Below are 25,209 nucleotides of genomic sequence, written 5' to 3' on the forward strand. Positions count from 1 at the left end.
CAATCCACTTCCAGAACAGAGGAAAACGTCACAAAAACTGAAGAAGAGTCCTGGTAGATCCATGCAGGACTTTTGATGACATTGCAGATCTGATGGGAGTATTGTAGAGATCCAGACAGATCATCCTCAGGCGGTTATTAGAAGCAGGGAGACGAAGGCACCCGGAAATGGCCTCATCATAACAGGCAGCAGACCACAGGACGCCCCGTTACGCACAGAAATAGCACGAAATGTTGTGCGTAAAGCATATTTTTTGACTAAAACCGTGACCAGCCAGCCTCCCCACCGCCGTATTCCCCTGATCTGGCCCCAGGCGACTGCTTTTTGTTGTCAAAGATGAAACTGGAGCGGCAGCAGAAAGGTAAGACAGGCATACAGGTGGGGGAGGGGAAATCGAAGTTCTATCTTATCGGCACAGTTACGCACGGTCATGGCGACTCTTCTGAACAGTGAAAATCTCCGGTGCAGCGTTGTATTCAAGCCTAAGGAGAGTATTTTGGAGGTGACGGTTTCAAATAATTGCGAAGATTAAAAAATAAAAAGTTATAACCACAGTCCGGGAACTTTTGGGTCCACCCTCGTATAAGCCTTGAGAAGTGTGGTTCAAGGTTCAAAGGTCACTTCTGAGAAAGAGCAGGTGACCACAGTTTTCATACTGACTATGTTACTCCCTCGGTTGAAACACTTAAATTGATGTCTTCACTGTTGTCCTACGACAAAGTTTAACTATCATGACCTGGAAGAGTCTCCAGGTCTACTTGCATACACCGTTTTCAGGGCCTCACTGGATGCAATCAGTCAAACTTGTTTTTAGGGAAGGTGAGTTGCCAAAATTTATTCAAGAAGTTGATGTATGTGACAATTTACGTTTTTGTATGCTATGTACAGCATGTTTGGGTCACTGTAAAAGTGCTATACAAAATAACACAATTATTAAAATAACATGCAGCAAGACTGTCTGTACAATTCTACAGAGTTATACTGAGTTTCCTACCTCCCTGCCAGAATACTATTTTCTATTATTCTATTACTGTATTGTACTTATATTATTGTATTTTACAACTAGCTAGGCTCACTGTCAGTCTACAGCAAACACCCTTTTACTTGAAGTTCAAGTTCATATAGACAACGGGATTGTAATTTGTGTTATGCAATGTAAAAGACTGCAGCCTACTATCAGGGTGAAGTGATTCCAAAGGATGTTAGGTCATTTAATTAATGTCTCTCTCCAAAATGAAATGAATTACTGTATGTTAAATTAATGAAAGAAAATGCAGTGAGATACCAAGTATAATGCATGGTGCTAATAGTTTACATGTCATGACTACTCTTGTAGATCTTCAGAGTTGTCAGTCAATGAACCAGCTTGGACAACGATTTCATTGCTTTTAATTGTGGAAACATAATCACAAATTACATAACAGTTCTATAGAGCTCTAACTACACATGTGAATTCTTCTCATGCTACTAACGGTAACCCTTCTTATTTAATCACTATTGGACAAAGTACTGAGAACTTATTTAAAATATAAGTATTCCACCTCAAAGTTGCACTTGACCTTAATAGATGTACTGAGTAAAGTTTCAACAATAACCAAATAAACACCATGTACATGACCTAAAAACTTTTAATAAAAAAATATATATATTAATGAACAGAACAAAACGATGTGTGCTCCATTGCTTCATGGCTGCAGGCAGGTTGGCTGGGATTAGGAATCATGCTGGCTGCCAGGATGGAGGCCAGGTCTTTCCACTGGGGAGAAAATAGAGAAAGTGTGATGAATAATTAGTAGGTACGAGTATACACTGAATTGACAGTCATTATTGCAACATCTACAGACAAATTTGGAATTGCTGTATTGTATGTAGTATTTGATGTTCTAGGGCAGTATGATGCAGCAACAAATTGGCACTGGCTGTGTCCGAATGTCCACAGTATTCCCTCTATAGGGCACTACATAGTGAAGACGCCATTTCCAGGGCTGTCCAAATGTCCAGATAGCAAAAAAGAAGTGCACTAGAAATTTCCCACAATACATCTGAAAAAGTAGTGAGCATCGATGCTCCCTAGACGGCTAATATTACCATTGAGCATTGCGGTTACCATGGTACCGGACGGCAGTCACGTGATCAGCGCTGGGGGACAAAGTAAGGAGCTGCGTGTCCGAATCGCCAACAGATTCAGCACTATGTAGTGACTGAGGGGTTAGGGCATAGTGTGGACATTCAGACACAGCCTCTGTTAACCATGATTTGAAGTTGTAACTTTGAAGACTCAGAACGCAAATTCAAAGAAACTGCGCTGAAAAGTATCACCACAGATACTGCCGATCTGTATGTTAAAATAAGATGTTTCATTAGCATTTTAAAAAGGAAAGCTGACAATCAGTTATTTGGAATACAGTGACAGACATTTCTTGTGTGTTCCAGTTTCATTCCAGCAGACTTACCCTTCCAGCTTGTGCAGATCTGTGCTCCAACATTTTAAGAAAGGCCTGCCTCGACATGGCTGGTGCAGTCAACTTCATGTGCTCAAATGTACTGAACACATCAAATTTGTACAATGTCTGGCAGTTGCTTGTGGCTGGCCAGTACCGATATCTAAGGAGGTCTTTAACATCGGGTGTCCATTCTGCAGAGCAGGATGGGCAGGATTTCTGTGGCAAGCAGACATCATGCTTTCCTGTGAACAAGAAAACAATGGCTTCAGACACTGCAGTAATTACCGTACAATAATAATAATAATACATTTTATTTCATAGCACCTTTCACAACACTCAAGGACACTTTACACGAGATTAAAATGATATCACAAATAAATAAAACAGCAAGGAAAAAGACAGCGTAGCCCAGCAAAAAGAGAGATCACGGGTGATAAGCAGATTGAAGCAGGTGGGTTTTGAGTTCGGATATGAATTGAGGAAGAGAATCCGAGTTGCGGATGCCTGGTGGGAGAGAGTTCCAGAGTCGGGGAGCAGTAATCAAATTCATGATCATAATGTGTTTTTACAGAGCTGTACATACAATTTACTGGATATTGAACATGGCATTTGGAAGTTGCCGAAAAATGACCAGGATTGAAAAAGGTTTACATTGCTCACAGCGGTTAAGTTCTGTCAAACAATACTTAAATTGCACTTCCAGAAAAACATCCCATTGATCGTAACCACAGAAATATGCTTTCCTGGAATGACTGTGGGGTCTTGGGAGCATTCACAGATGGATGGAGTAGAAACAGGCAACTGGCATACTGCAATTCAGTGGGAAACAGGCATAAGAGGTGTATTTACAGTTTCTCTATGAACTCTTAAATGCATTTCCTGAAACACTGAACTCATTCTAAAATAGCCCCACAATATAACACATATTGGCCATAGCCCTCTTCCAAATGTGCAAAGATACACAACATTTAAGGAATTTTAGTATAATTGGACATTTGACAAAGCAGGGGTCTCCAACCCTGTTCCTTGAGAGCTCCTATCTAGCATGTTTTAGTTCTCTCCCTGCTTCAACACACCTGCTGCTGGCATTAACAGACTGATTAATGGGCTTTGCTCTGTGCTTGGTGGGGACAGAATCATTAGATTCAGGTGTGTTGAAGCAGGGAGAGAACTAAAACATGCTATAAAGGGGCTCTTCAGGAACAGGGTTATAGACCCCAATTGTAAAGTATTGTTCATGCATACATACCTTGTTCACAAAACTGAGGTTGGCCACTGTCATCCATCACCACAGCAGTTGTTGGGGGAATGGGCTCAAGAAACCCGTGGATGAGTGCTTCCCTGTCATGGAAGATGTTCCTCTTGTGGGCTTCCACATCACACTTTGCGCAAAGGAACTCCATGTCTAGTGGTACGCAGTCCAGGCACCTCACAACAGCTTCCTGAGCAGAGCATCTGTGGCATTTCTGGGTGATTAGTCTCTCAGCAGAGAGTTTTGAATCCAAAAGTGTCGTCCTAGCTATTTTCATTTTTGCATTAGTGAGAAGCTGCCTCTGTTCCCAGGCAGAAACCACATTTGTCGTTTCTGGGATCGGGACTTCCACAAGAGTATCCCTTAACTCTTGAAGACGTGTTTCTAAAAACAAAAAATAAATAAATAAACAGGTGGCACTATCAGACATAGGAGAGACGTATGACGTAATCAAAAGAGAGGAAGACAGGGATGACACCACCAGACTTCAAAATAAAACAGGAAACCAGAATGTAACAGGGAAAAAGACACCGACTACGACATACAACTAACAGGACCCAGAACATCAAATAACCAACACAGGACAAGACAGTGACAAAACTCCATACCAAAACAGGAAGTTTGCTATGACATGCTTTGATTGTTAAATCAGTGCACTCACCAAGGCTTGTTAACTCCTGATCTTCGATCTGATGGCTGTCCTCATGAACAGGGTGCCTTCCTCTGGCTTGTCCAGCTGCAGAGTTGGGTTAAATCAATCAAAAACTACAGTACACAGTCATTTTAATATGCAAATGATCCATAATGACTTAAAGCAACACTAAGGAACTTTCAGTTTTTGTTGATTTTGGCGGCGCCAGTGGACCAAAGCGGTAGCGTTTTTCCTGAAGGAATACTACAGTTCCCATGAGGACGAGCATGTGGCGTGGTAAATTGCTGCTCCCGGTGGCGTGCTGTCGGACTGAACTCGGCTTCATTTGTTTCCAGTGGCTGTGTGAAGGATGGATAGCGACGAGGTCATGAATCTAATGGTGGCTAAACAATGTTCTATCATGATGTGACGCATGCCGTAAAGCAGTTCGCACATTTGGAGTTTTTTAGTGCACAGGGTTCCTACCACCCTCCTCACAGCTGCTGAGTCCAAGTGAAAGCAATACTGACACCCTCAGGCCGTGACAGAGGGGTCATTCAACTAGTTGTAAGTCGATGTATCGTCATAAAAGATATTAAAGTGTTTTATTAAGGTTGAAAAGTTCCTTAGTGTCGGTTTAAGGCAAAGAAACTAAGAAAAAAATGTCCACATTATTACAAATACAATTTACATTTTTCACACATGATCCAGAACTGGGCACATTAAACACAAGCAAGGTTCATCAGTCACAGGTTTTTAAAATCTCAATTTCTAGTGAAAATGTTTGACACATTGCGACAGCCTTTTCAAAGTAGTGTTTTTTAAACTTACATCCATACTGGTGCCCTACAAAATAAAAACTTTATATATTACAAGTTTTTGTAAAATACTTTCTCGTAATCAAATAACAAACCTGATTGTGTTAGCCGACGTTTCCCACATCTGTTTTTGACAGCTGAATAGGGGAGGGATCTCTTCCTGCTTTTTTTCTTTTTTTTGGGAGGAGCAGCAGGATTGTCTTTGGCCATGGCTTCCCACATGTTTGCAGAGTTTGAGATGAAACTTAACAAGTATAACAACAAAGTTCTAAGTTACAACATAAGACGGCAACATTTAAAACTAAGCATTACTCCACAGCTGCACACAAGGACCTAACTGACAGTTTGCAATACATCAGTAAAAAGTAATAGCAATGTTCATAGATTTGGGTAGTTGTTGATCATGAAAATACTCACCCTGGCCTCTTGGACAAATGCATCGCTAATCAATGATGCCATGTGCAACCTAGCCTCTCCTGGATCTTCAAAGACCCTTGCACCAGAATTGCAAGACATGGCTCACAGAAACAGACAACACAAATATAAAAACAGACAACACAAAACCATATGATACAATACAAACACAAACAGAATTAACACTACACAAAAGGAACAGACAGACAAAGACACAGACACACACAGAGAGAGAGAGAGAGAGAGAGAGAGAGAGAGAGAGAGAGAGAGGGACAGACAATATGTAGCTCTTAAAAGTGCTTTTGGTTTGATGAGTGTGTGTATGTATGGGTGTAGTGGTGTGTGTATGGCAAATGTTGCAATGAAGCTGCAAAACAAGAAAAATGAAAAACAATCAGTACAGACTTCACATTTAGTGAGCATTTATTATTTTCTGTGAACAAATACGTTATAATCAATTAAATCACTCACACACACACACACACTCACACAACAGCAAGTTTGCCCTAAGTCACTTCCTGTGTCAGCAAAACTAAACTCCACAGTTAAAAGGTTAGAAACACGGTGCTACAACGGAAGAAATAACAGCAATATCACTTAATGTTTTGAGATAATAAAGAACTTGGCGGGGGGGGCCACTTACCGAGGTCTGATGGAAAGTGGGGGAGACACGTGTGAATCGGGTTGAATCCGGCGGAGTCACACGTGGCTTCTTCGTCTTTAATGTTAAACGGCAGCTTGCACCCCATACGAGTGCACTACCGTCACCTGCAGGTGAGCCCTCATTAGTTAAAGAGCTAAACTCCGTTCTTAAAAAAAAATCCAGTCCCGGACACATATCAACTTCCTTCAGACGAGTCCTTAGCAACAGCAACCTGGTGGAGGTTCAGCAGGCTAAATAGACAACCGGCTCTTTTAATGAGCTCTCAGCAGCTCCACACTGCTGAGACTGCTTCATCATGTGACCAAGATGTAAGGTATAAAAACACAACAAAGCATTTCCACAAAAGATCATGTCATTTTATGAGAATAAAATGTCTTTTAGAAGAATATGCAAGGTAATTCTGATCCATGAACATGGTCAAAGAAAAGGAAAATCAATTTTAACCAACGCAATGAAAATCTGTTGAAGATTAACATCGAAAGGAATAAAATTCATTCTTCTGAGCAACGTATTCGAGGCTGCAGTTCAGTTTTCTCTGAAGGTAGTTTTGTGGATTCAGGGTTGAAAGATTAAAATATATCCTGCAGTTGAGAGTCCAGTCTGACAGGAAGTCCTCCTCCTCTTCTATTGGGGAAGTCAAACTCCCTCCTGCAGCCTGCAGCTGAAGAAGCTTCCACTTCCTGCAGTTTGTTCTAAGATTGAATGAAACTGCTTTGAAATGTTTCACTTCTGTCTCTGAACACTGTAACCAAGACAACAGACAGACATCACTGGTGAACCATGGAACAGACAGGTTTCACTGCAAAAGAGAAAAGGAGAAAACTTTGTACTTCAGACTTCAAACTTTAAATCATGAGCAGAAGGGTCCATCATTCATTTATCACATTTTCTTTAAAAGCCCAGTGAAATAATTGTTGTGCATAGTAGAATGGTTCCAGTTTCAAGTGAAACATCTGAGAAACAACAAAATGTCTTCTTTGATGCAAGTGAACATGATGAAAATAGAGGTTTCATTTATGATGACCTTGTAGTGTGACACTCATTGATTAAAGTGATCCAAGTCCCTGTTGGAGTCAGTCAGAGCATTTCCATAGAGAGCTACTTTGCATCAGCAGCACCATGCTCCAGTGCTCTGGGAGAGTTTATAGTCCTGACAGTTGAAGACTGGATGACTGACGGCTGTCCTTCAGGACAACAGAAGACAGAGAAATCCTCCTCATCACAAACATGAGTGTGATCTGCATCCTCATCTGGACTCTCCTCTGCTGCTGCTTCACAGGTAAAGTCCAGAGAATCCAACTCCTCTCCTCTATGAACATCCGTCCCTCTGAAATGAAGCCCACAAAACCATGAGGCTGCTTTCTCTTTCTGTCTGTGTCTCCTCAGAGTCCAGAGGCCAGTTCACAGTGACTCAGTCTGCAGCAGTCAGCTCTGCTGTGGGACAAACTGTCACCATCACATGTAGGACCAGTCAGGATGTCCATGTTTCTGGCAGGACACACTATTTAGCCTGGTACCAACAGAAAGATGGACAACCTCCGAAACTGCTCATTTACTACGCCAGCACTCGATATTCAGGGACTCCAGGTCGTTTTACAGGCAGTGGATCAAACTCTGACTTCACTCTGACCATCAGTGGAGTTCAAGCTGAAGATGCTGCAGTTTATTACTGTCAGAGTCTTCATTATCCCAACAGTCAGTGGGTGTTCACACAGTGAAAAACCGTCGTACAAAAACCTCCCTCAGAAACTGAAGTGACTGCTGCTCAGTGATACACTTCACTGAACACACACACACACACACACACACACACACACACACACACACACACACACACACACACACACACACACGTATCAACAGATTTATTTAATATTTACAGAGGCTGGTCAAGTTTCAGGTCATTATCAAATTAACAACATTATTGATTGAAGCCAGATGGTTGTAGTGGTGTAACACACATGATGAATGCTTCCCATGTTTTCAAAAACACTTTATTGGAGTCTGACTGTTCTTTTCTCGGTGTAATGAATGACGACAACACAATTTTCCCTCAAGTCAACTGCTCAGGATTTATTAAACTTCCTAAGTTGTGAACTCTTGACATATAAACTAATAAACAGCAAGAACAGAAGACACAACACAACACACAATTAAACCAATATGCAAAGGATGCTAGCATGTTAAAGGTAAAGGCTATTAGACCATCTCCAAGCAGTTTGATGCTCCACGAAAGTTTGATGTTCCTGTGATTACAGTTGCATATATTATTCAGAAATTCACAATTCATGGGACTGTAGCCAACCTTCCTGGACATGGCTGCAGGAGGACAATTGATGACAAATCAAAGAGACGAATAATAAGAATGGTAACAAAAGAGCCTAGAAAAACTTCTAAAGAGACTAAAGGTGAATTTCAAGCTCAAGGAACATCAGTGTCAGATCGCACCATCCGTTGTTGTTTGAACCGAAGTGGACTTCATGGGAAATGACCAAGGAGGACAGCATTGTTAAAAACAAATCATAAAAAAGCCAGACTGGAATTTTTCCAAACTATATGTTGACAAGCCACAAAGCTTCTGGGAGAATGTCCTATGGACAGATGAGACAAAAAATGGAAGTTCTTGCCAAGGCACATCAGTTCTATTTTCACAGAAGGAAAAATGAAGCATCACAAAGTGCTTCACAGTGTAAAAATCACAAAAAAACATTTCACAGTACATAAGAACAAGGGGAAAAGAAATCATGTAGACAGTATATGCAGTGTTGGGACTAACGCATTATCGCGTTATTAGTTACTACCAAAAAAGTAACTTTGGCAGTAACTAATAATCAAATGAATTATTTTTAAAATTCAATAACTCACTTATAGTTACTAAACGATACGTTTATTAGTTTATTTTAAGTTATTTTACTATCTCGGCTGAGCCTTGTTTACTTCCTGTGTCGGGGGGTGGGGGGTGGGGGGGGGTGGGGGGGGGGAGGAAGAGCCATGAGGCTCGTGCGCTGAGTTGTGGGGGCCTGTTTGAAGAACATCATGGCGGAACCCAAGGCAAGTTTCTTCTCGTGGAAGTACGCTCACTACTTCTCCTTCGTTGAGCAGAAGGAAAGAAATGTTTATGTTAGATGCAACTTGTGTCTTGGAACAACTTTTTGTTTTTGTTTTTTATATTTCCTCCCTCAAACCCCAAACCACCCTCCCTGTCCAGGTTCTACATTACTTGCAAACAGCCGACACCAGCATGGAGATTCTCAACCAGTTCCCCAAAATAAAGGAAATTTGTCTGAGGAAGAATGCAGCTCTCCCGTCCAGTGCACCTGTTGAGAGGCTCTTCAGCCTGGGGAGTCTGGTGCTGTCTCCAAAGAGGAACAGGCTTTCAGACAAAAGGTTTGAGAAGCTGTTAATCATGAGGTACAACCACTGGTTCGTCAAAGAAGAATAAGGACTGTAAGAATAACGAGAATAAGGACTTTTTGTTTTGTTTACAGTTATGTTAAAATTATTATCCATGTGAGCTTTTTTGCTCTTTATTTTGTTTAAGAATGCACTAAGAATAAGAATTTATTTTGTTACTTGAAAAGAATCTATATGATGGAACAATTGTTATGGTGCTGCTAACCTGAAGAATCCTATTTCAAAACTGCTTGAGGAAAGAACATTTTTTTTTCATTTTATTAGGCTATGTTGTGTGTGTTCCTTGTGTGAAGCCATTTTATGTTGTGTTATTCTAAATCATTCATGGGCAGCTGGTGGGTTGATATTGGAAGATTGATTTGTTCACGCAATTCCAAAACAGTGGCCCCCACCATCAAAGTTACCATCCCTGTTCTAACTGGTAACTAATGTTGTTTGTTACAGTATATTCACAGCTATTTTTCTCCAGCTATTGTGGCATGCTATACCCTACTTTGACCTGGAGGCTGTACTCTGACCTGGCTGCAGAGGTCAACTGAGCTGTAGGGGAGCACGTTTTCAGATAGGCACTTTGACTTTTTTTTTTTTTCTTTCAGTTTTTTGGTTTGTTCTGGCCAGAAATAAATCTGCACTTTGAAACATCTTGGTGTTTGTGTTTGTATAAATATAGACGATATTGCTCAGCAGAGTTCAGTTCAGTGATGAAAATGCATGTCAAGCAGTACAGAGCTTGCAATGTTGACAGTTTTGAACTTGTTATTAAATAGTTACTTTTCATAGCAACACTTTACTTTTTGTTTTTAATAACTGACTGAGTAACTGAGTTGCTTTTGAATTGCAGTAACTAGTAACTATAACTAGTTACTGTTTTCCAGTAACTAGCACAACACTGAGTATATGTTACTGCCAAGACAGCACTGACTGGGGGTCTAGAATGCCTTCTGAAACAAATATGTCTTTAAGAGTTTCTTGAAGGCATCCACCGAGTCCAAGGAGCGCAGGTCCGGAGGAAGCTCATTGCAGAGGCGTGGGGCAGTGGATGTAAATGAGCTGTCACCCCTAGTTTTAAGACAAGTACAGGGGACTCTGAGGAGGTTCTTGTGAGAGGACTTCAGGCTTCGGGCCGAGCTGTAGGGTGTGATGAGGTTTCTGATATACGTGGGAGCCTGATCATGTAGAGCTCGGAAGATCAGCACCAAGATTTTAAACTGGATACGCAATGCAACAGGGAGCCAGGGATTTTAACACGGGTGTAATGTGGGACCTCCTGTTGGTGCTGGTCAGCAGCCTCGCAGCTGAGTTTTGAACATACTGGAGACGAGTGAGCTCTTTCTTGTTGAGACAAGTGAATAAGCTGTTACAGTAGTCGAGCCTTGAGGACATAAAGGCGTGAGTGACCATTTCAAGCTCATTTTTAGACACCATGGGTCTGAGCTTAGCAATGTTGCACAGCTGGAAGAAATGGTTTCTAACCAGCTGCCTCGAGTGGTGGTCTAGTGACATGGCGCTGTCGAAGATCACCCCAGGGTTCCTCAGTTCAGTTTTGGTTGAGAGGCTCAGATCACCAAAGTGCCACTCAATAGCGGGGATGGCACTGTCTGGGGCAATAATGAGGGTCTCTGTTCTTTCTGAGTTTAGCTGGAGGCTGTTGGAGGCTGTTGTCTCTCAGCCACTGCTTGATTATGCACACTTCAGTTTGGCACCTGCGCTGATTGGCTGACGTCACTCAGGTGAGTGTTTTCCTTGTTGGTGTAGCTTGCAAGCAACTGAAGTGCTTGCTGTCTCTCTCTTGCTATTTCTGTTAATTCATGAAGCAATCAAAAAAATCAGGGTCATTTTCGCCCCCGATTGACCAGTGATCTCTCGTGAATTACATTTCTTCTCCGCCGTCAGCGCCACGGGCGTGCTAACTAGCTTAGCGTGCTAACTAGCTTAGCGTGCTAACTAGCTTGGTCCGCCGGGACCGCTATGGCGTCCTCCCCTCTATCTTCTTTTCTTTCCTGCTCAGTATGCCGTATGTTTAGTCAGAACCCTGCCTCCCTTGACGATAGGGGTATTTCCGTAAAGTGCAGTGTACTGACAGCGCTGGAGGCCAGGGTAACCGAGTTAGAGGAGCGGCTGCGCAGATGTGAGGGGCAGGGCAGCGCTAGCTACAGCGAGGTAGCGGCAGGGCTCGCAGCCCGCTCCTGCAGTGAGAGGAGTGTTAGCAAGCCTAGCCCCGCAGCATGTCCCGAGCAGCCGGGGCAAGACCAGGACTGGTTTGTGACAGTCCGGAGGAAGGCTAGTGCTAAGCACCGCCACATGGCACTCCAAGAACCGCTTCACGTCTGCAATAGGTTCTCTCCCCTCAGCGACGACACACCGGCTGAACTGGACACGCTGGTGATTGGCATCTCTATAGTTAGAGACGTGAAGCTGCCAGCGGTGAAGGTTAGGTGTTACCCGGGGGCCAAAGTGGGTGACATCGAGGGGAACCTTAGGCTTTTAAAACAGGAAGGTAGGAGATTCCGTCGAGTCGTGATTCACGCAGGCGGTAATGATGCCCGGCGGAGACAATCAGAGGTGCTCAAACTACAAGTAGCCTCGGTGTGTGAATTGGCTAAGTCGATGTCTGATGCCGTAATATTCTCTGGTCCCCTGCCCAATTTGGTCAATGATGAAATGTATAGCTGACTTTCATCATTCAATCGCTGGTTGTCTAGATGGAGTGAGGAAAACGGAGTTATTTTTCTAAACAACTGGTGCACCTTCTGGGGAAAGCCTGGGCTCATCCGCAGGGACAGCATCCACCCAACTTTGGATGGTGCAGCCCTTTTAGCGCACAATATGGCTGATCGGCTTAGTACTCCAAATTGACAAACCAGCTATGAGCCCCGGGCGCAGAGCAGTCGTGTAGAACGCTCCTCTGTTGATCTTGTTGATCCTGTCACTACTCCTGCTCCCGGATTTTTACAAGTCAAGCATGGAGGTTTACCTAGGCAAACAGAGACTGTGTCTGTCCATAGTGCTCAAAGCATTAAAAAAATAGTCAATTGGGTAAAAAGCTTAACACCTGTACGAGACAGAATAACTTTTCCAGTAGGTAATACATAAAATGTGGTCTACTAAACATTAGAGCAATCTCCACTAAATCTCTGTTAGTTAATGACCTTATCGGTGACAGTAACATTGATCTCCTTGCTCTAACAGAAACTTGGCTTCAGCAAGATGACTATGTGAGGCTCAATGAATGTACCCCTCCAACCTATGTTAATTTCCAAACAGCTAGATCGACAGGTCGAGGTGGAGGTGTGGCAGTAATATCGCACTCCAGTCTTCGGTAACACTTTACTTGAAGCCCCTCTTTATAACACATTATAAGTAGTTATAAACACTAATACATGATCACAATGCTTTATAACTCACTATACAGCAGTATACAGCATAGGATTAAGGTTAGGGTTAGGGTTAGGGTTAGGGTTAGGGTTTGGTCCTGGCATTGTGATCATCTATGAATGTTTATAACTACAGCTACACATGTTATAATGGCATTATAATGCTTTGTGAATGTACTTATAATGTGTTATGCAGGGGGGCTTCAAGTAAAGTGTTACCCAGTCTTCTTCTTAAACCCAAAACTAATGTTAAATTAAACTCTTTTGAAAACTTAATACTAGGGCTGGGTTAAACGATTATTTTTGCAATTGATTAATCTAGGAAATAGTTCGTCGATGCATCGATTAATCTAACGATTCATTTTTAAATCCGTTGCGGAGCTCCTCTCCGCCTTCGTGGTTATGCGGCGGGTCCCCGCGCGCTCCGCGGCCGCATCTGCGCCCAGGAGCAGAGATCCGGAGCTCTCCCGTCAGCCTCCATGGGGCAGCTCCACTCGGCCCCTGGAAGCCGCAGCCTGCTTCAAGTGCGTCCGTGGAGCAAGCCGCGGCGCGGCAGCTCCGGATCTCCGCTCCCGGGCGGAGACGCGTTCCGTGCCGGCCATGGAGCGCGCGGGGACCCGCCGCATAACCACGGAGGCGCGTGAAGCAGGCCTCGGCTGCCGGAGCTCTCCCGTCGCCGCCGTGGAGCAACTCCGGGCCGTTTACCCAATCGACCCCACCTCGGCCCCTGGAAGTCAGGCACCAAGGCGCCGTGACAGCCGAGGCTGAATCAAAGTGCCTCTCTTCTGGGGAGAGGAGTTCAAACGTTCCCATCCGAGCTAATTGTGGCTAAGTTAGCGAAAACTGTCAGCTGACTCGCCTGAAGACGGTAGACGAGCTGACTTTATGATAACACTGGCGATGGATGAAAAAAAGATAGCCCAAAAGAGCGATTTTGCAGAGATTATGTCCTGCACTGAAGCTCCCCTGCCGTGGCCCCCGCTAAGTGCGGCTAAATCGGTTGAATCTAAATAATTGCTGCTGCTCGATGCCGCCGCCATTTTTTTTTTATTCTGGAACGACGCATCGACATGCAGTTTTTGCGTCGACGTATTTTTTGCGTCGACGTAATCGATGACGTCGACGCGTCGTCCCAGCCCTACTTAATACTAACGCTTACTTGTCCAAATTGGAAGAATCAAAAAGCTGTGTTATTAATTATTGTGTATCGACCTCCTGGTCCTTACTCTGACTTTTTAACTGAGTTCTCAGAGTTTTTAAGCAATATAGTATTGACTCATAACAAGATCCTGATAATAGGTGACTTTAACATCCATGTGGATGATTCTGGTGACAGTTTGAGTAATGCGTTTATTGCAGTATTAGATAGCATCGGTTTCACTCAAAATGTTGATGAATCCACTCATAGTCACAAACACACCCTGGATCTGGTTTTAACATATGCGATAGAGGTCATTGACCTAAATGTTCTCCCTCAGAACCCCATACTCTCAGACCATTTTTTGATTACTTTTCAGGTTTTAATTGAAGACTACTCTGCTCAAAAAGATAAAATTCAGCTGATACGGACATTATCTGAAAAATCTGTGGCTCGGTACAAAGAATTGATCCAGCCTGCATTTGCTGCATTATCTTGTGAACTCACAGAAATGAGCTTATTGACCAGTGGTGATAATAGTGATCAGTTCGTTGACAGTGCTATGCACTCACTAAAATCTGCCCTCGACGCAGTGGCTCCGTTGCAGCTGAAAACCAATCGACCCAGGCGCGTTGCTCCATGGTTTAATTCTGAAACCTGTGCTCTCAAACAAAAAACTTGGCAATTAGAAAGACTGTGGCGTAAATCTAAATCAGAACAATCTCTGAAGGCTTGGAAATGTAGCTTGCTAAGCTATAAACAAACTCTTTTTAAAGCCAAGACATTATATTACTCTTGTTTAATAGAAATAAACAAAAATAACCCTCGGTTTCTGTTCAACAATGTAGCCAGACTGACAAACAGTCATACTGTAGTGGAACTAATAATCCCAGAATCTTTAAACTGCCATGACTTTCTTAAATTCTTTAATGATAAAATCATAACCATCAGAGGCAGAGCCGGCCTGTGGCATAGGCAGTATAGGCAGATGCTAAGGGCGCCGTCCATCAGGGGGCGCCAGCGCCGTTGCTCCAGCAGTACAAATGGGAAAGAAGAAAAGGTGCAACTTTCACAATTTTTTTGAAGTCATTGTACTCTTAAGCGAAGACAATTAATTAATTCCAGTAGTTTACCATATTATTTACTGAGTCCTCCACGCCCCCCAGCTGCTGCCCCCCCCTTTCGCGATTCACTCCACTGGACGTCCCCTCATCAGCGTATGAACAGATGTCAAAACGAACTGTCCCGGTGACCCAGGAAGAAAAAACAAGAAAACGAGGCGGAGAAACGAGAGAAAGACAGAGGTAATGTTGCATGAAATTATGTCTTTGTTGCAGAACGTGACATTAACCTGGATTAAGCAACATGACTGCTAATCACTCATCAATATCAATAATGTGGAGGGGCTTGTTGTTATGGAAAATACTGTAGATCATGTAGATAACTACTGGTGTTCTCAGCTTACATTCCTCAGGAAAATTTATACTAGATCATTTCAGACGGTGTTTACATTTTCTTTCATTCATTTTTTAAACCTTTTAATTGCCATAACATTGACCCTGCTGGTAATAGTCACTTTTCCACCAATATCTTATAGCTGTGGGCTCATCGGTAATGTTAATTTAGAGTATCACAGGACAGGGATGCTGCTGTGAATATCAGCACTGCTGTAATTCAGTCAGATGTGTATTATAACATCAGTACTGCAGTCCACTGCTGCTTTACATTGTGCTATTCAGCATTCCACTGTAATGACAATAAATTGAACATCTAATTTGCAAATCAGAAACCACTGCATTGTATATTATACATGCACTCCATAGTGAACATCATACATGTATATGTTTTTTTTTCTCCTTTCATTTGATTTATTTCTTCATGAGAAGAAGGTGGCAGAACTTTACCCCAACATGTGGTCTACACTGAGAATCTCTGCCACTCCTCCTGTTCCAGTGACTTCTGCTGAAAGAAGCTTGATGTTTGATTTTCCGTGCTATTTATACTTCATGTTCAGTATTCATATTATATTTCATATATTCATTTAATTTTGCATATATATTTATCTATAATTTATTATTTTGTTGACGATGCTGATTGGGAATTATCTTCCTTTGAATAACACAATTGTCAAAGACAAATCTATCAAGTTTCTTGTTAGTATTCAGTATACGCTGGAAATGCAAGGGGGCGCCACCGAAAATCTTGCCTACGGCGCCGGATTGGTTAAGGCCGGGCCTGGCTGCATGGACTATGTTACCTCCTATCTGCAGTCTGACTTTTTGTTAGATATTGAAGATGAGAGTATGACTCAGTTGTTGGTATTGAATTATTTAATATGTAATATTCATGTACATGCTAAACTTGATCCACCCATTGAAATTCTCGACCCTACACCTCAATCATCCCTGCCTTCCAGCACCACACAATACGAACAGCCCCATTCTCACTCTAACACGCATGCCAACACGACCACACAATCAGTGGAAAATTTGAAAAAAATGTATGAGGAACTTGGTGAGAGGCTTAGACAGTGTGAAGCAACAGCTGCCCCATCAGTCATTATGCCCAACCATTATATTGAATCAGAAGCCCACCCAATGCCACAACCAACCCAAGAGAGGATGGTTCCCCTGAAAGATCTCTCCTACCTCCAAAGACGTGAATTCAAAGTACATGAAGGCCAGATTGGGGATCAGAGTTCCAACATAAGCTACAACACCCTCAGTAAGCAAATTGATGAAGGACTCAGAGAGGGCTTTGCAGAAGCAGAAGTGGTCCGGGGTGTGCTGAGAATTGTTAAACCTGGCACCTTTAAAGACATGCTTATGAACAAGGAGGAAATGAGTGTTTCTGAACTCAAAGGTTTCCTCAGGTCCCATCTTGGTGAAAAAGCGACGACTGAAATGTTCCAGGAGCTGATGTGTTCCAGACAAACTGAAGAGGAGTCACCAAAGCAGTTTCTGTGTCGAATGATCGGGCTCAAGCAAAAGCTCCTGTTCCAGTGAAGGCAGGCCAACACAGGTATCTGATATGATCCAAAAACCATTCAAGAGGTTTTTCTCCACACAGTGTACCAAGGTCGAGCTGCAAAACATGGGGATCTTCGACAAAGATTAAGACCTCTCATCTCAAACAGTCAAGTCACCGATGAGGAAATTCTTCGCCAAGTGGTGGAAATTATAAGTGACGAAAATGAGCACCAGCGCCGACTTTTGGCCAACACTCCCGTCAGAAGATGGCGGCGCCAGCAGTGTGCACAGCGTTCCGCCTGTCTGCATTGTGGCTAATACTAGCTTTAATTTGCAAGGATGTTTCATCCCTTGTGTATGATCGCCAGGCTCTACTCAATTCGTGTATCATTCGTTCAATTGATATTCAATTAAGAATCAAAAAACAAAATATTAAAAAATGAGTTATTTTTCCTTTTTCTGTTTTTAAAATAAAAACAAATAAATGAAAATTGGTTTGTTTTTCAATATCCCGTTTGTTAAGACAGATCAAATAAAGGAAAGTTGAAATGCGGCCACAGAGCAGACTTTAATGTGATTTTTCAATTTCTTCGATCTCCGTGACCCGGAAGTTCTATCGTCTGTGTTTTGGTTTTTGCCCGGCGGGAAAGTGGGCGGGCCACGTCAACCTGTGGGTCAGTTTAAGCCCAGCACACACTCCTGATCAGGCTGTTGCCCCGATCTTCTGCACCCGGCCGAAGCCGACAAGGTCCGACTGTCGGGAGTATGATAATGAGTTCGGGTCCGATCTTCGTGTAGTGTGCGGGGGGTTCAGAGAGATTTTTTCCGGTCGGAGCCTCTCGGGAGGCGTCGGAAGGGGAGATCGTAGATAATGAACATGTTTAATATTTCTGATCGCAAATCCTATTGTGTGTGGTGCTCTGAGAGGAGCCGATCAGCTCCGAGCTGACCTGTCCACACCCTCGAAATAAAGCTCCCTGATTGGCTGGTGCTGCTGCTTAAAAAAATCCCCTCTCAGCATTCAGACCCAAACTCCGATCTGATTCATTCATCTGCATCACCAGTCCTGCAATAATTCCAAAGAAATAATTCATCTCCATTATTAACCATCACGGAAGAATGAGGAAAAAAATACATGAAAAAAAAGTCAATGACTCCGTGACTTCAGAGCAACAGAGCGCCCACCCACACCTGGCATCCTAGTAACGCCACTGCTTTCCAAGGATGGATTCGCCATTCCAGGGGTTTTTTCCTGCGGTGCCTGGCAAGAGAGAATATAGCCTGCGATGTGGATGAGGTGATGTGGCCCGATGCAGCTCAGCGACATGATGCCGCACAGTGATTGTGGTGTGTGTGTGGTATGAATGAATAAATATAAAATATAAATATAAAAACTTCACACCCTGAACATTTTTTCAAGAGTACTGTAGTGTGCAATAGATTCTGTTTTTGGATTGAGTTGTGTTGCAGTAGTGTACATGCAGTATTTTCTATAGATTTATACTCTTCATATGAAACTCACAAATCTAAATGCCTAATCCTCAGAGATCTAAGAAGATCCGTGACTGTAAAGTTTCTAAAAATATGCATTGGCAGTTATGAAACAGAACCCTTCTCACAAATTGACCATTTTGTTTTCAGTTATTTTGCTGTAGTGTGTAATGATGTGTATAGTGTTTAAATTTTTGAAAGCTTCGAGCTGCTCTTTTGCTGTGAAAGTTTGAGTTTTGAAGTGAGAAGGTGTGGTTGTGTTTGTGTCGCTTTAGAAAAGGGTGTTGTGTTTAGACATTGGGGAACACAAAGGAAACATTTGTGAAATGTGTTTTAGCATTTCAGAAAAACTGTAAATGTATTGAAAGGTGCAACAGACATCATAGTGGAGGGCCCTCAAACACGTTGGTGGAACAGAGGCTATCCCTCAGCTAAGCACAGGGTCAGTAAATGGACCTTAGGGTTGGAAGTAAGACTGGGACCTTGTTTAGTGTTCATTAGGGATGAGCCGAATACTCGTTTTAAACGAGTACTCGTTACGGATAATGCATTTTTTCTGAATCCGAGTACAGCCCGAGCATTGTCTGTCATTATTCGTACTCGTGCTGATGGGAGATCCTCATTGGTCCTTCATTCTGCTCCATGCTCCACTGAGACGACAGGATCCTGGTGAGAGAAGCCAATCGGAGCTGATAAATTAAAAATGCGGTATTTTATTTCTATGTAGCGTGCATTGTGCCTGAGGAAAACCTTATAAGGTTGAAACGTCGGGTGATTGTGTTGCACGGGGGGTTTTTTTCGGGGAGGTTTAAGTTTCGTTTCCCCTCGCGTTTTTTTCCCCTTATTTCTCTTCTTTTTCATAATAATTTGGGCTTGCGCTCCACTGGGAGGCTGTGATCTGTGGGAGAGAGATGATAACTGGACCGAGGTCCACGTCCTGGTCATGTCCGTAGCACTGCAGCCGCAGACATGACCAGGAAGCTCAGCAGGGGTGTATGAGAGGTTTCCCTGGACGCCGGGGAGATTCCGGTGGGGATCATGGGGGGAGGCATTCATACAATTAAAATGTTCATGTTCTGACTCAATAAAAAATACTTGTTCTGTGAATAGTTCCTTTACTATTGTGACCAAAAATATTCAAATTTTATTTCTGAGGCTTTTGTGTGAATAAATAATAATTTATATAACTTTAAAAATATTCATGTTCTGACTAAAAAAAAAAAAAAAAAAAAAAAAAATCTTTACATTGCATCATTGAGACTGTTCTGTAAATTGTTTTCAAATGAAGAATCAATATGGCGACTTCTGAGCAATCCATATCAATTTCAGACTTAAAATAGTGTACCAATTTCTGCCCGAGTCCGTTTCCAGTTAAACCACGCCCACTTCCGGTTTAGACCACGCCCCCTCCGAGTACAGATACGGATACAGGTAATTTGGATGGGTAAACAGATACAGATACAGATACAGATAGTGGTGCACTCGCTCATCCCTAGTATTCATGATGGATTATATTTTTGTTGTAATTATTTCAGATATTTTTTCGTTGTTAAAAGGGGTAAGCATGCAGGTAACACATACTAAATGTTCAAATGCAAGGAGAACTGGTTGAAATTGTTTCTTTCAATGTAAATGGAGTTATGAACCCTATTAAAAGAAGTAAAATTTTGACAAAATTGAGACGTGAAAAAGCCCAAATAGCATTTATCCAGGAAACTCATTTGAGTCAGTTAGAGCATGCTAAATTAAAAAGACAGGGGTTTAAATCGGTGTTTTCTTCATCCTATAAAGCAGGGTCCCGAAGAGGACTTGTAATATTGATTTCAAGTTCTCTCAACTATGAGCACATTTCCGAAATGCAGGATGATGAGGGAAGGTTTATTAAAATTGCGGGAAGAATTGAAGGACTAGATGTAACACTTATAAATACTTATATCCCACCAGGAAGTGATTGGAACATTTATAGACAGGTATTTTACATAATGGTAAACTCTCAAGGTGTAGTAATCTGTGGAGGAGACTTTAATATTAGATTAAATCACCAATTAGATGTATCAAAATCCATTAATCAAGAAAATTCATTATCGAAAAAAGTTAATTCATGTCTGGAGAGAACTATACCCCAAAAGTAGAGATTATACATATTACTCATGCCCACACAGAACCTATTCAAGAATAGACTATTTTTTCATGTTCAGTAATGAATGTTTCAGAGTAAGAGAATGCAAAATAAAGACAATTGATCTTTCAGACCACAGCCCTATTTCAATGTCAATCAACTTAGAAAAAAGGGTTAGAAACCTCCTGTGGAAGTTAAAGGTGCCTTAAGGAGTTTGCACGTTTTATGCGAAACAGCGCAGGCCTTGGGCGTAATGCAGCTTAGTGAAAAACTCCTCCCTGTGGCTCGCGTGCACGGAAGAGGGGGACTCCGTCTTCGCTCGTTTAGAAGCGCTCAAGTAAGATTTAAGTTTCTTTTACCTGGTGGGTCTGTGCTGGAGTTGTGGCAGTGCTAGAAGCCAGTCTTTTCTTACTTTCTGGAAGCTCCTGCTCAGCTGTTGCTCACTAAGCATCTGGCGGAGTAATGGCGGACACAGCGAAACCTAACCAGCGGAGCGTGCATTACGTCATTCCTTTCAAATTTCCCCCAAAAAATGCTGGTGCCGGACCGGCACTGCAACTTTCAAGTGACAATTTAGCGCTGTTAGAGGTTCTTGCAATGAATATGTCAGGGCACATTGTACACATCATTAAAAATGTGTAACATATTTATGGTGGAAAATAAGTATTTTTAAGGTTGTAAAACTCCTTAATGCACCTTTAAATGCCGACATACTGAATAATTCTGAAATAAGACTAAAACTCAAGAAGGACATAAAAAACTATCTTGAACTAAAAGATAAAGGTGATGTGCCTCAGACAATTCTGTGGGATACTTTGAAAGCGGTGATGAGAGGGAAAATTATTTCCCTAACATCCTATTTAAAGAAAATGAAACGGCAAAAACTTTCCAATCTCCAAGGAAAATTGAAACAATTGCAACAAATAGACAATCTCAAAAATGACTCAAAAATAAAAGAGGAACTTAAAATGATTAAAAATGAAATTGATAATATCTATACTCAGGATATTCAGAAAAAACTTGTCTTTTGAGACAGAAGTATTATGAAATTGGGAGTAAGTCAACTAAGTTATTAGCATATAAACTACGCAAACAAAGAATGGAGAGTTCGGTCTATAAGATAAAACATCCACATACCAAGAAGGTGGAAAATAAACCGGGAAAAATTCAAGAAAGTTTTGAACTGTTTTACAAGGAATTATACTCCCAACCACAAATGTCAAATGAGTCACAAATAGAGGACTTCTTAAAAACATTAGATCTACCTACATTAAAAAACGTACAAAATGAAAAATTGCTGCAACCTATAACAACTAAGGAACTACATTTGGCAATTTCAAAACAAAAAATAGGAAAATCCCCAGGGTCTGATGGTTATACCGCAGAATGGTATAAATCCTTGAAAGAGGAAATAACCCCTACCCTCCTAAAGACTTTTAATTGGACCATTCAAAATGGTGAAATACCCCCATCTTGGAAAGACGCAGTTATTTCAGTTATACCTAAGGAGGGCAAAGACCAGCAGGATTGCAGTAACTATTGCCCCATCAGTGTCCTCAATGTAGATTATAAATTATTCACTTCAATTATAGCTCAAAGACTTGAAGTATTTCTTCCTGATTTGATAAACTTAGATCAATGTGGTTTTATTCAACAAAGACAAACTTCAGATAACATCAGACATTCATTACATGTGATTAGTCAAATAAATAATGAAAAGACCAGAGCAATAATTCTAGGACTAGACGCAGAGAAAGCATTTGATTCAGTTAGATGGGTATTTCTTTATAAAGTAATGGAAAAATTTGGCTTTAATGAAAACTTTATTACGTTAATACAATCTCTCTATGATAAACCAAGGGCTCGAGTAAAGATCAATGGGGATATCTCTGACCCCTTCCCCTTGAAGAGGGGGACGAGACAGGGATGCCCGATTTCTCCTCTTCTTTTTTCCATCTATATTGAACCCCTTGGTCAATTGATTAGACAGACCAAAGAGCATAAAGGAATTAAAATGGCCGGGAATGAACAGAAAGTAGCAATGTTTGCTGATGATGTTTTGGTTTTTTTGGAGGAGCCGGAAGAATCATTTCCAAAGTTGATGTTAACCAGCTTTGGAGAGTTATCTGGCTACAAGCTTAATATATCAAAATCTCAAGTGATAACCCTTAACTGCGATATCTCAAGTCACCTCAAAGATAATTTCAACCTTAATTGGGAAGCTGAATCTTTAAAATACTTGGGAATAATACTCACAAAAGATACTTCTAAGTTGCTACAAGCAAACTACGATCCATTATCACGAGCAATTAAAGCAGATATAAATAGATGGAGCCTTCTACCTTTTTTAAATTTAAATTCAAGAATCATAGCCGTTAAAATGACGATACTTCCCCGACTGTTGTATTTGTTCAGAACGTTACCCATTGAAGTGAAAGACAGTCAATTTAAGGAATGGGATAAATGGATCTCTCGTTTTTTATGGCAGGGGGACAAACCCAGGATCCGTTATAATGTTCTTCAATTAGGCAAAGAAAAGGGTGGAGCGAAACTCCCCTGTCTACAATATTATTACTATGCCGCACAAATTATCCCCCTGTTACAGTGGTGTAACCCACATTTCAAAGGGACATGGAAAACAATTGAGGTTAATATATCACATAACTTTCCTTTACAAGCCATAATTGCAGACAAAAAATTAGCAGATCAATTAGAAGGGCAAAATCCATGGATGGACCATACATTAAAAGTATGGTATAAGATGACTAAAATCTGCGAAATAGGAAACATTCTAAAAAATTTCAGATGGTGTGCCTTTGATACAGACTTTCACCCTAACAAAAGTGATAAAAGATTTCAATCATGGATTAAAAAAGGATTAACAACCTACTTTTCCTTCACTGATAAGGGGATACTGCAGAATTTCCAAACCCTACAAACTAAATTTGGATTAGATCAAACGGATTTCTTCAGGTTCCTCCAAATGCGGGACTACTTTGTTAAACACTGCAAAATCTCGAATTTATCATTGACAGAATCAGTCTTTTTTAAAATCATGAAATCAGCCTTTGATAATTAATTCAACAAGGGAATTTCTAAACTGTATAAAGGCATCATAGACGCAAAGAACGAAAATACTTTATATATAAAGAGGAAATGGGAACAGGAGGCAGGAATTGATATTACTGTTGAAAACTGGGAAAAGATCTGTATGTTTCAATGGACCTCAACGAATTCATTAACATGGAGAGAACATTGTTGGAAAAATGTCATCAGATTTTTCAGGACCCCATATCAGGATAAATACAGAAAGGGAAATGCAGAGTGTTGGAAGAAATGCGGCTCACTTGAGGCAAATCATTTTCATTTATTTTGGGAATGTCCAAAACTACATCACTACTGGCTAGAAATTTATAAAGCTCTGAAAGAGGTCTTTAAAGTCAAAATTTCTTTCGACTTTATCAATCTATACATGGGTGTGGTACCATCCTTGAACAGAAGAGGGGATATAAAATTATTCCAAGCTCTTCTAGCAGCCAGTAAGAAAGCAATTACGAGAAAATGGCTTAATGAAACTCCACCAACCTTTGATGACTGGTTGCAAATAACTTTGGAAATATTTAAAATGGAAAAATTGACATATTCCCTGTGAATCCAAAGGGACAAATTCAACTCAATCTGGAATAAATGGATTCATTTTGTATCCCCCCTTCGGAAGGATTTTACCAAACTCCACTCACATGCGAATTGTTTAGAAAGTATTAGCGTATTACTAATATTTTAGTTTATTATCTATAATTTCATGTGTATATATAATTTTCTCCTCATTTTTTGAGAAGTGTAATACCTGTAGGCCCCCAATGTTTGTTTTGTGTTTGTTTGTCTTTGGGTGAAAAAAAAAAAAAAATGGGGGGGGGGGGGGGGGGATGAGCAAAACTGGAAAAGACAAGGATAATAATGAATTAATGTATAGAATTGTTGCCAACCTCTCCAATAAAAATTAAAAAAAAAAGAAAGGTGTAATAGAACAAGTAATAGTGCAAATCGTAGTAGATTGATAATAGAAAGGTAAAAACAAGGAAAATATGATTAACTCTATGTACCCGGATCTGAGTCTCCTCAGAAGGTGGAGGCGACTTTGACCTTTCTTGTACAGAGCGTTGGTGTTGTGGGACCAGTCCAGGTTACTGTTGAGGTGAACACCCAGGTACTTGAAACTGTTCACTGTTTCAATGTCCTCCCCCTCCGATACACAGCCTACAATGGCGGGGTCATCGGAGAAATTCTAGAGATGGCAGCAGTCTGTGTTGTCGGTGAAGTCCGAGGTGTGTATGGTGAAGAAGAAAGATGAGAGGACGGTGTCCATGTGGCGTCCTCGTGCTGAAGACCACCGCCTCTGAGTCACAGTCACGCAGCCACACGTACTGTGGACGGACAGTGAGGGAGTCGATGATCTAGGCAGCCATGTGTCCGTCCACTCC

At 41.5% G+C, this 25,209-nt stretch overlaps 1 protein-coding gene and 2 gene segments (V, D, J or C); 2 read left to right on the plus strand and 1 right to left on the minus strand.

Moving 5' to 3' along the window:
* LOC115389295 (Ig kappa chain V-III region MOPC 63-like) overlaps positions 1-25,209 on the plus strand; it is a 204,960-nt gene that overhangs the window by 39,227 nt on the left and 140,524 nt on the right.
* Positions 1,485-6,458, minus strand: LOC115389290 (uncharacterized). 2 transcript variants are annotated; one of them, XM_030092801.1, is made up of 7 exons: positions 6,203-6,458; positions 5,563-5,926; positions 5,241-5,389; positions 4,358-4,432; positions 3,694-4,080; positions 2,454-2,686; positions 1,485-1,756 (listed from the first exon to the last, which is right to left on the minus strand). In XM_030092801.1, exons 2-7 carry the CDS (start codon positions 5,583-5,585, stop codon positions 1,649-1,651), a joined length of 975 nt encoding a protein of 324 aa, XP_029948661.1. In that variant the 5' UTR covers positions 5,586-5,926; positions 6,203-6,458; the 3' UTR covers positions 1,485-1,648. The 2 variants fall into 2 exon arrangements, with proteins under 2 accessions (XP_029948661.1, XP_029948660.1); XM_030092800.1 differs by lacking the exon at positions 6,203-6,458 and having other exon boundaries at positions 5,563-6,003.
* Positions 7,436-7,941, plus strand: LOC115389305 (Ig kappa chain V region 3381-like). The segment is given in 2 exon segments: positions 7,436-7,502; positions 7,610-7,941. Coding segments are annotated over 2 exon segments (384 nt in total).

This window comes from Salarias fasciatus, chromosome 5 (assembly GCF_902148845.1).
Source record: "Salarias fasciatus chromosome 5, fSalaFa1.1, whole genome shotgun sequence".
NCBI classification, from domain to species: Eukaryota; Metazoa; Chordata; class Actinopteri; order Blenniiformes; family Blenniidae; genus Salarias; species Salarias fasciatus.

What these genes read in the sequence shown, in the direction of transcription:
- LOC115389290 (XM_030092801.1), bottom strand. Translation starts at nt 5,585, where the DNA reads ATGCATTTGTCCAAGAGGCCAGG. An exon ending in CATTTGTCCAAGAGGCCAGG is followed by an intron (nt 5,390 to 5,562) that starts GTGAGTATTTTC and finishes ATACTTGTTAAG; the next exon opens with TTTCATCTCAAACTCTGCAA. An exon ending in TCAGGAGTTAACAAGCCTTG is followed by an intron (nt 4,081 to 4,357) that starts GTGAGTGCACTG and finishes TTTTGTTTTTAG; the next exon opens with AAACACGTCTTCAAGAGTTA.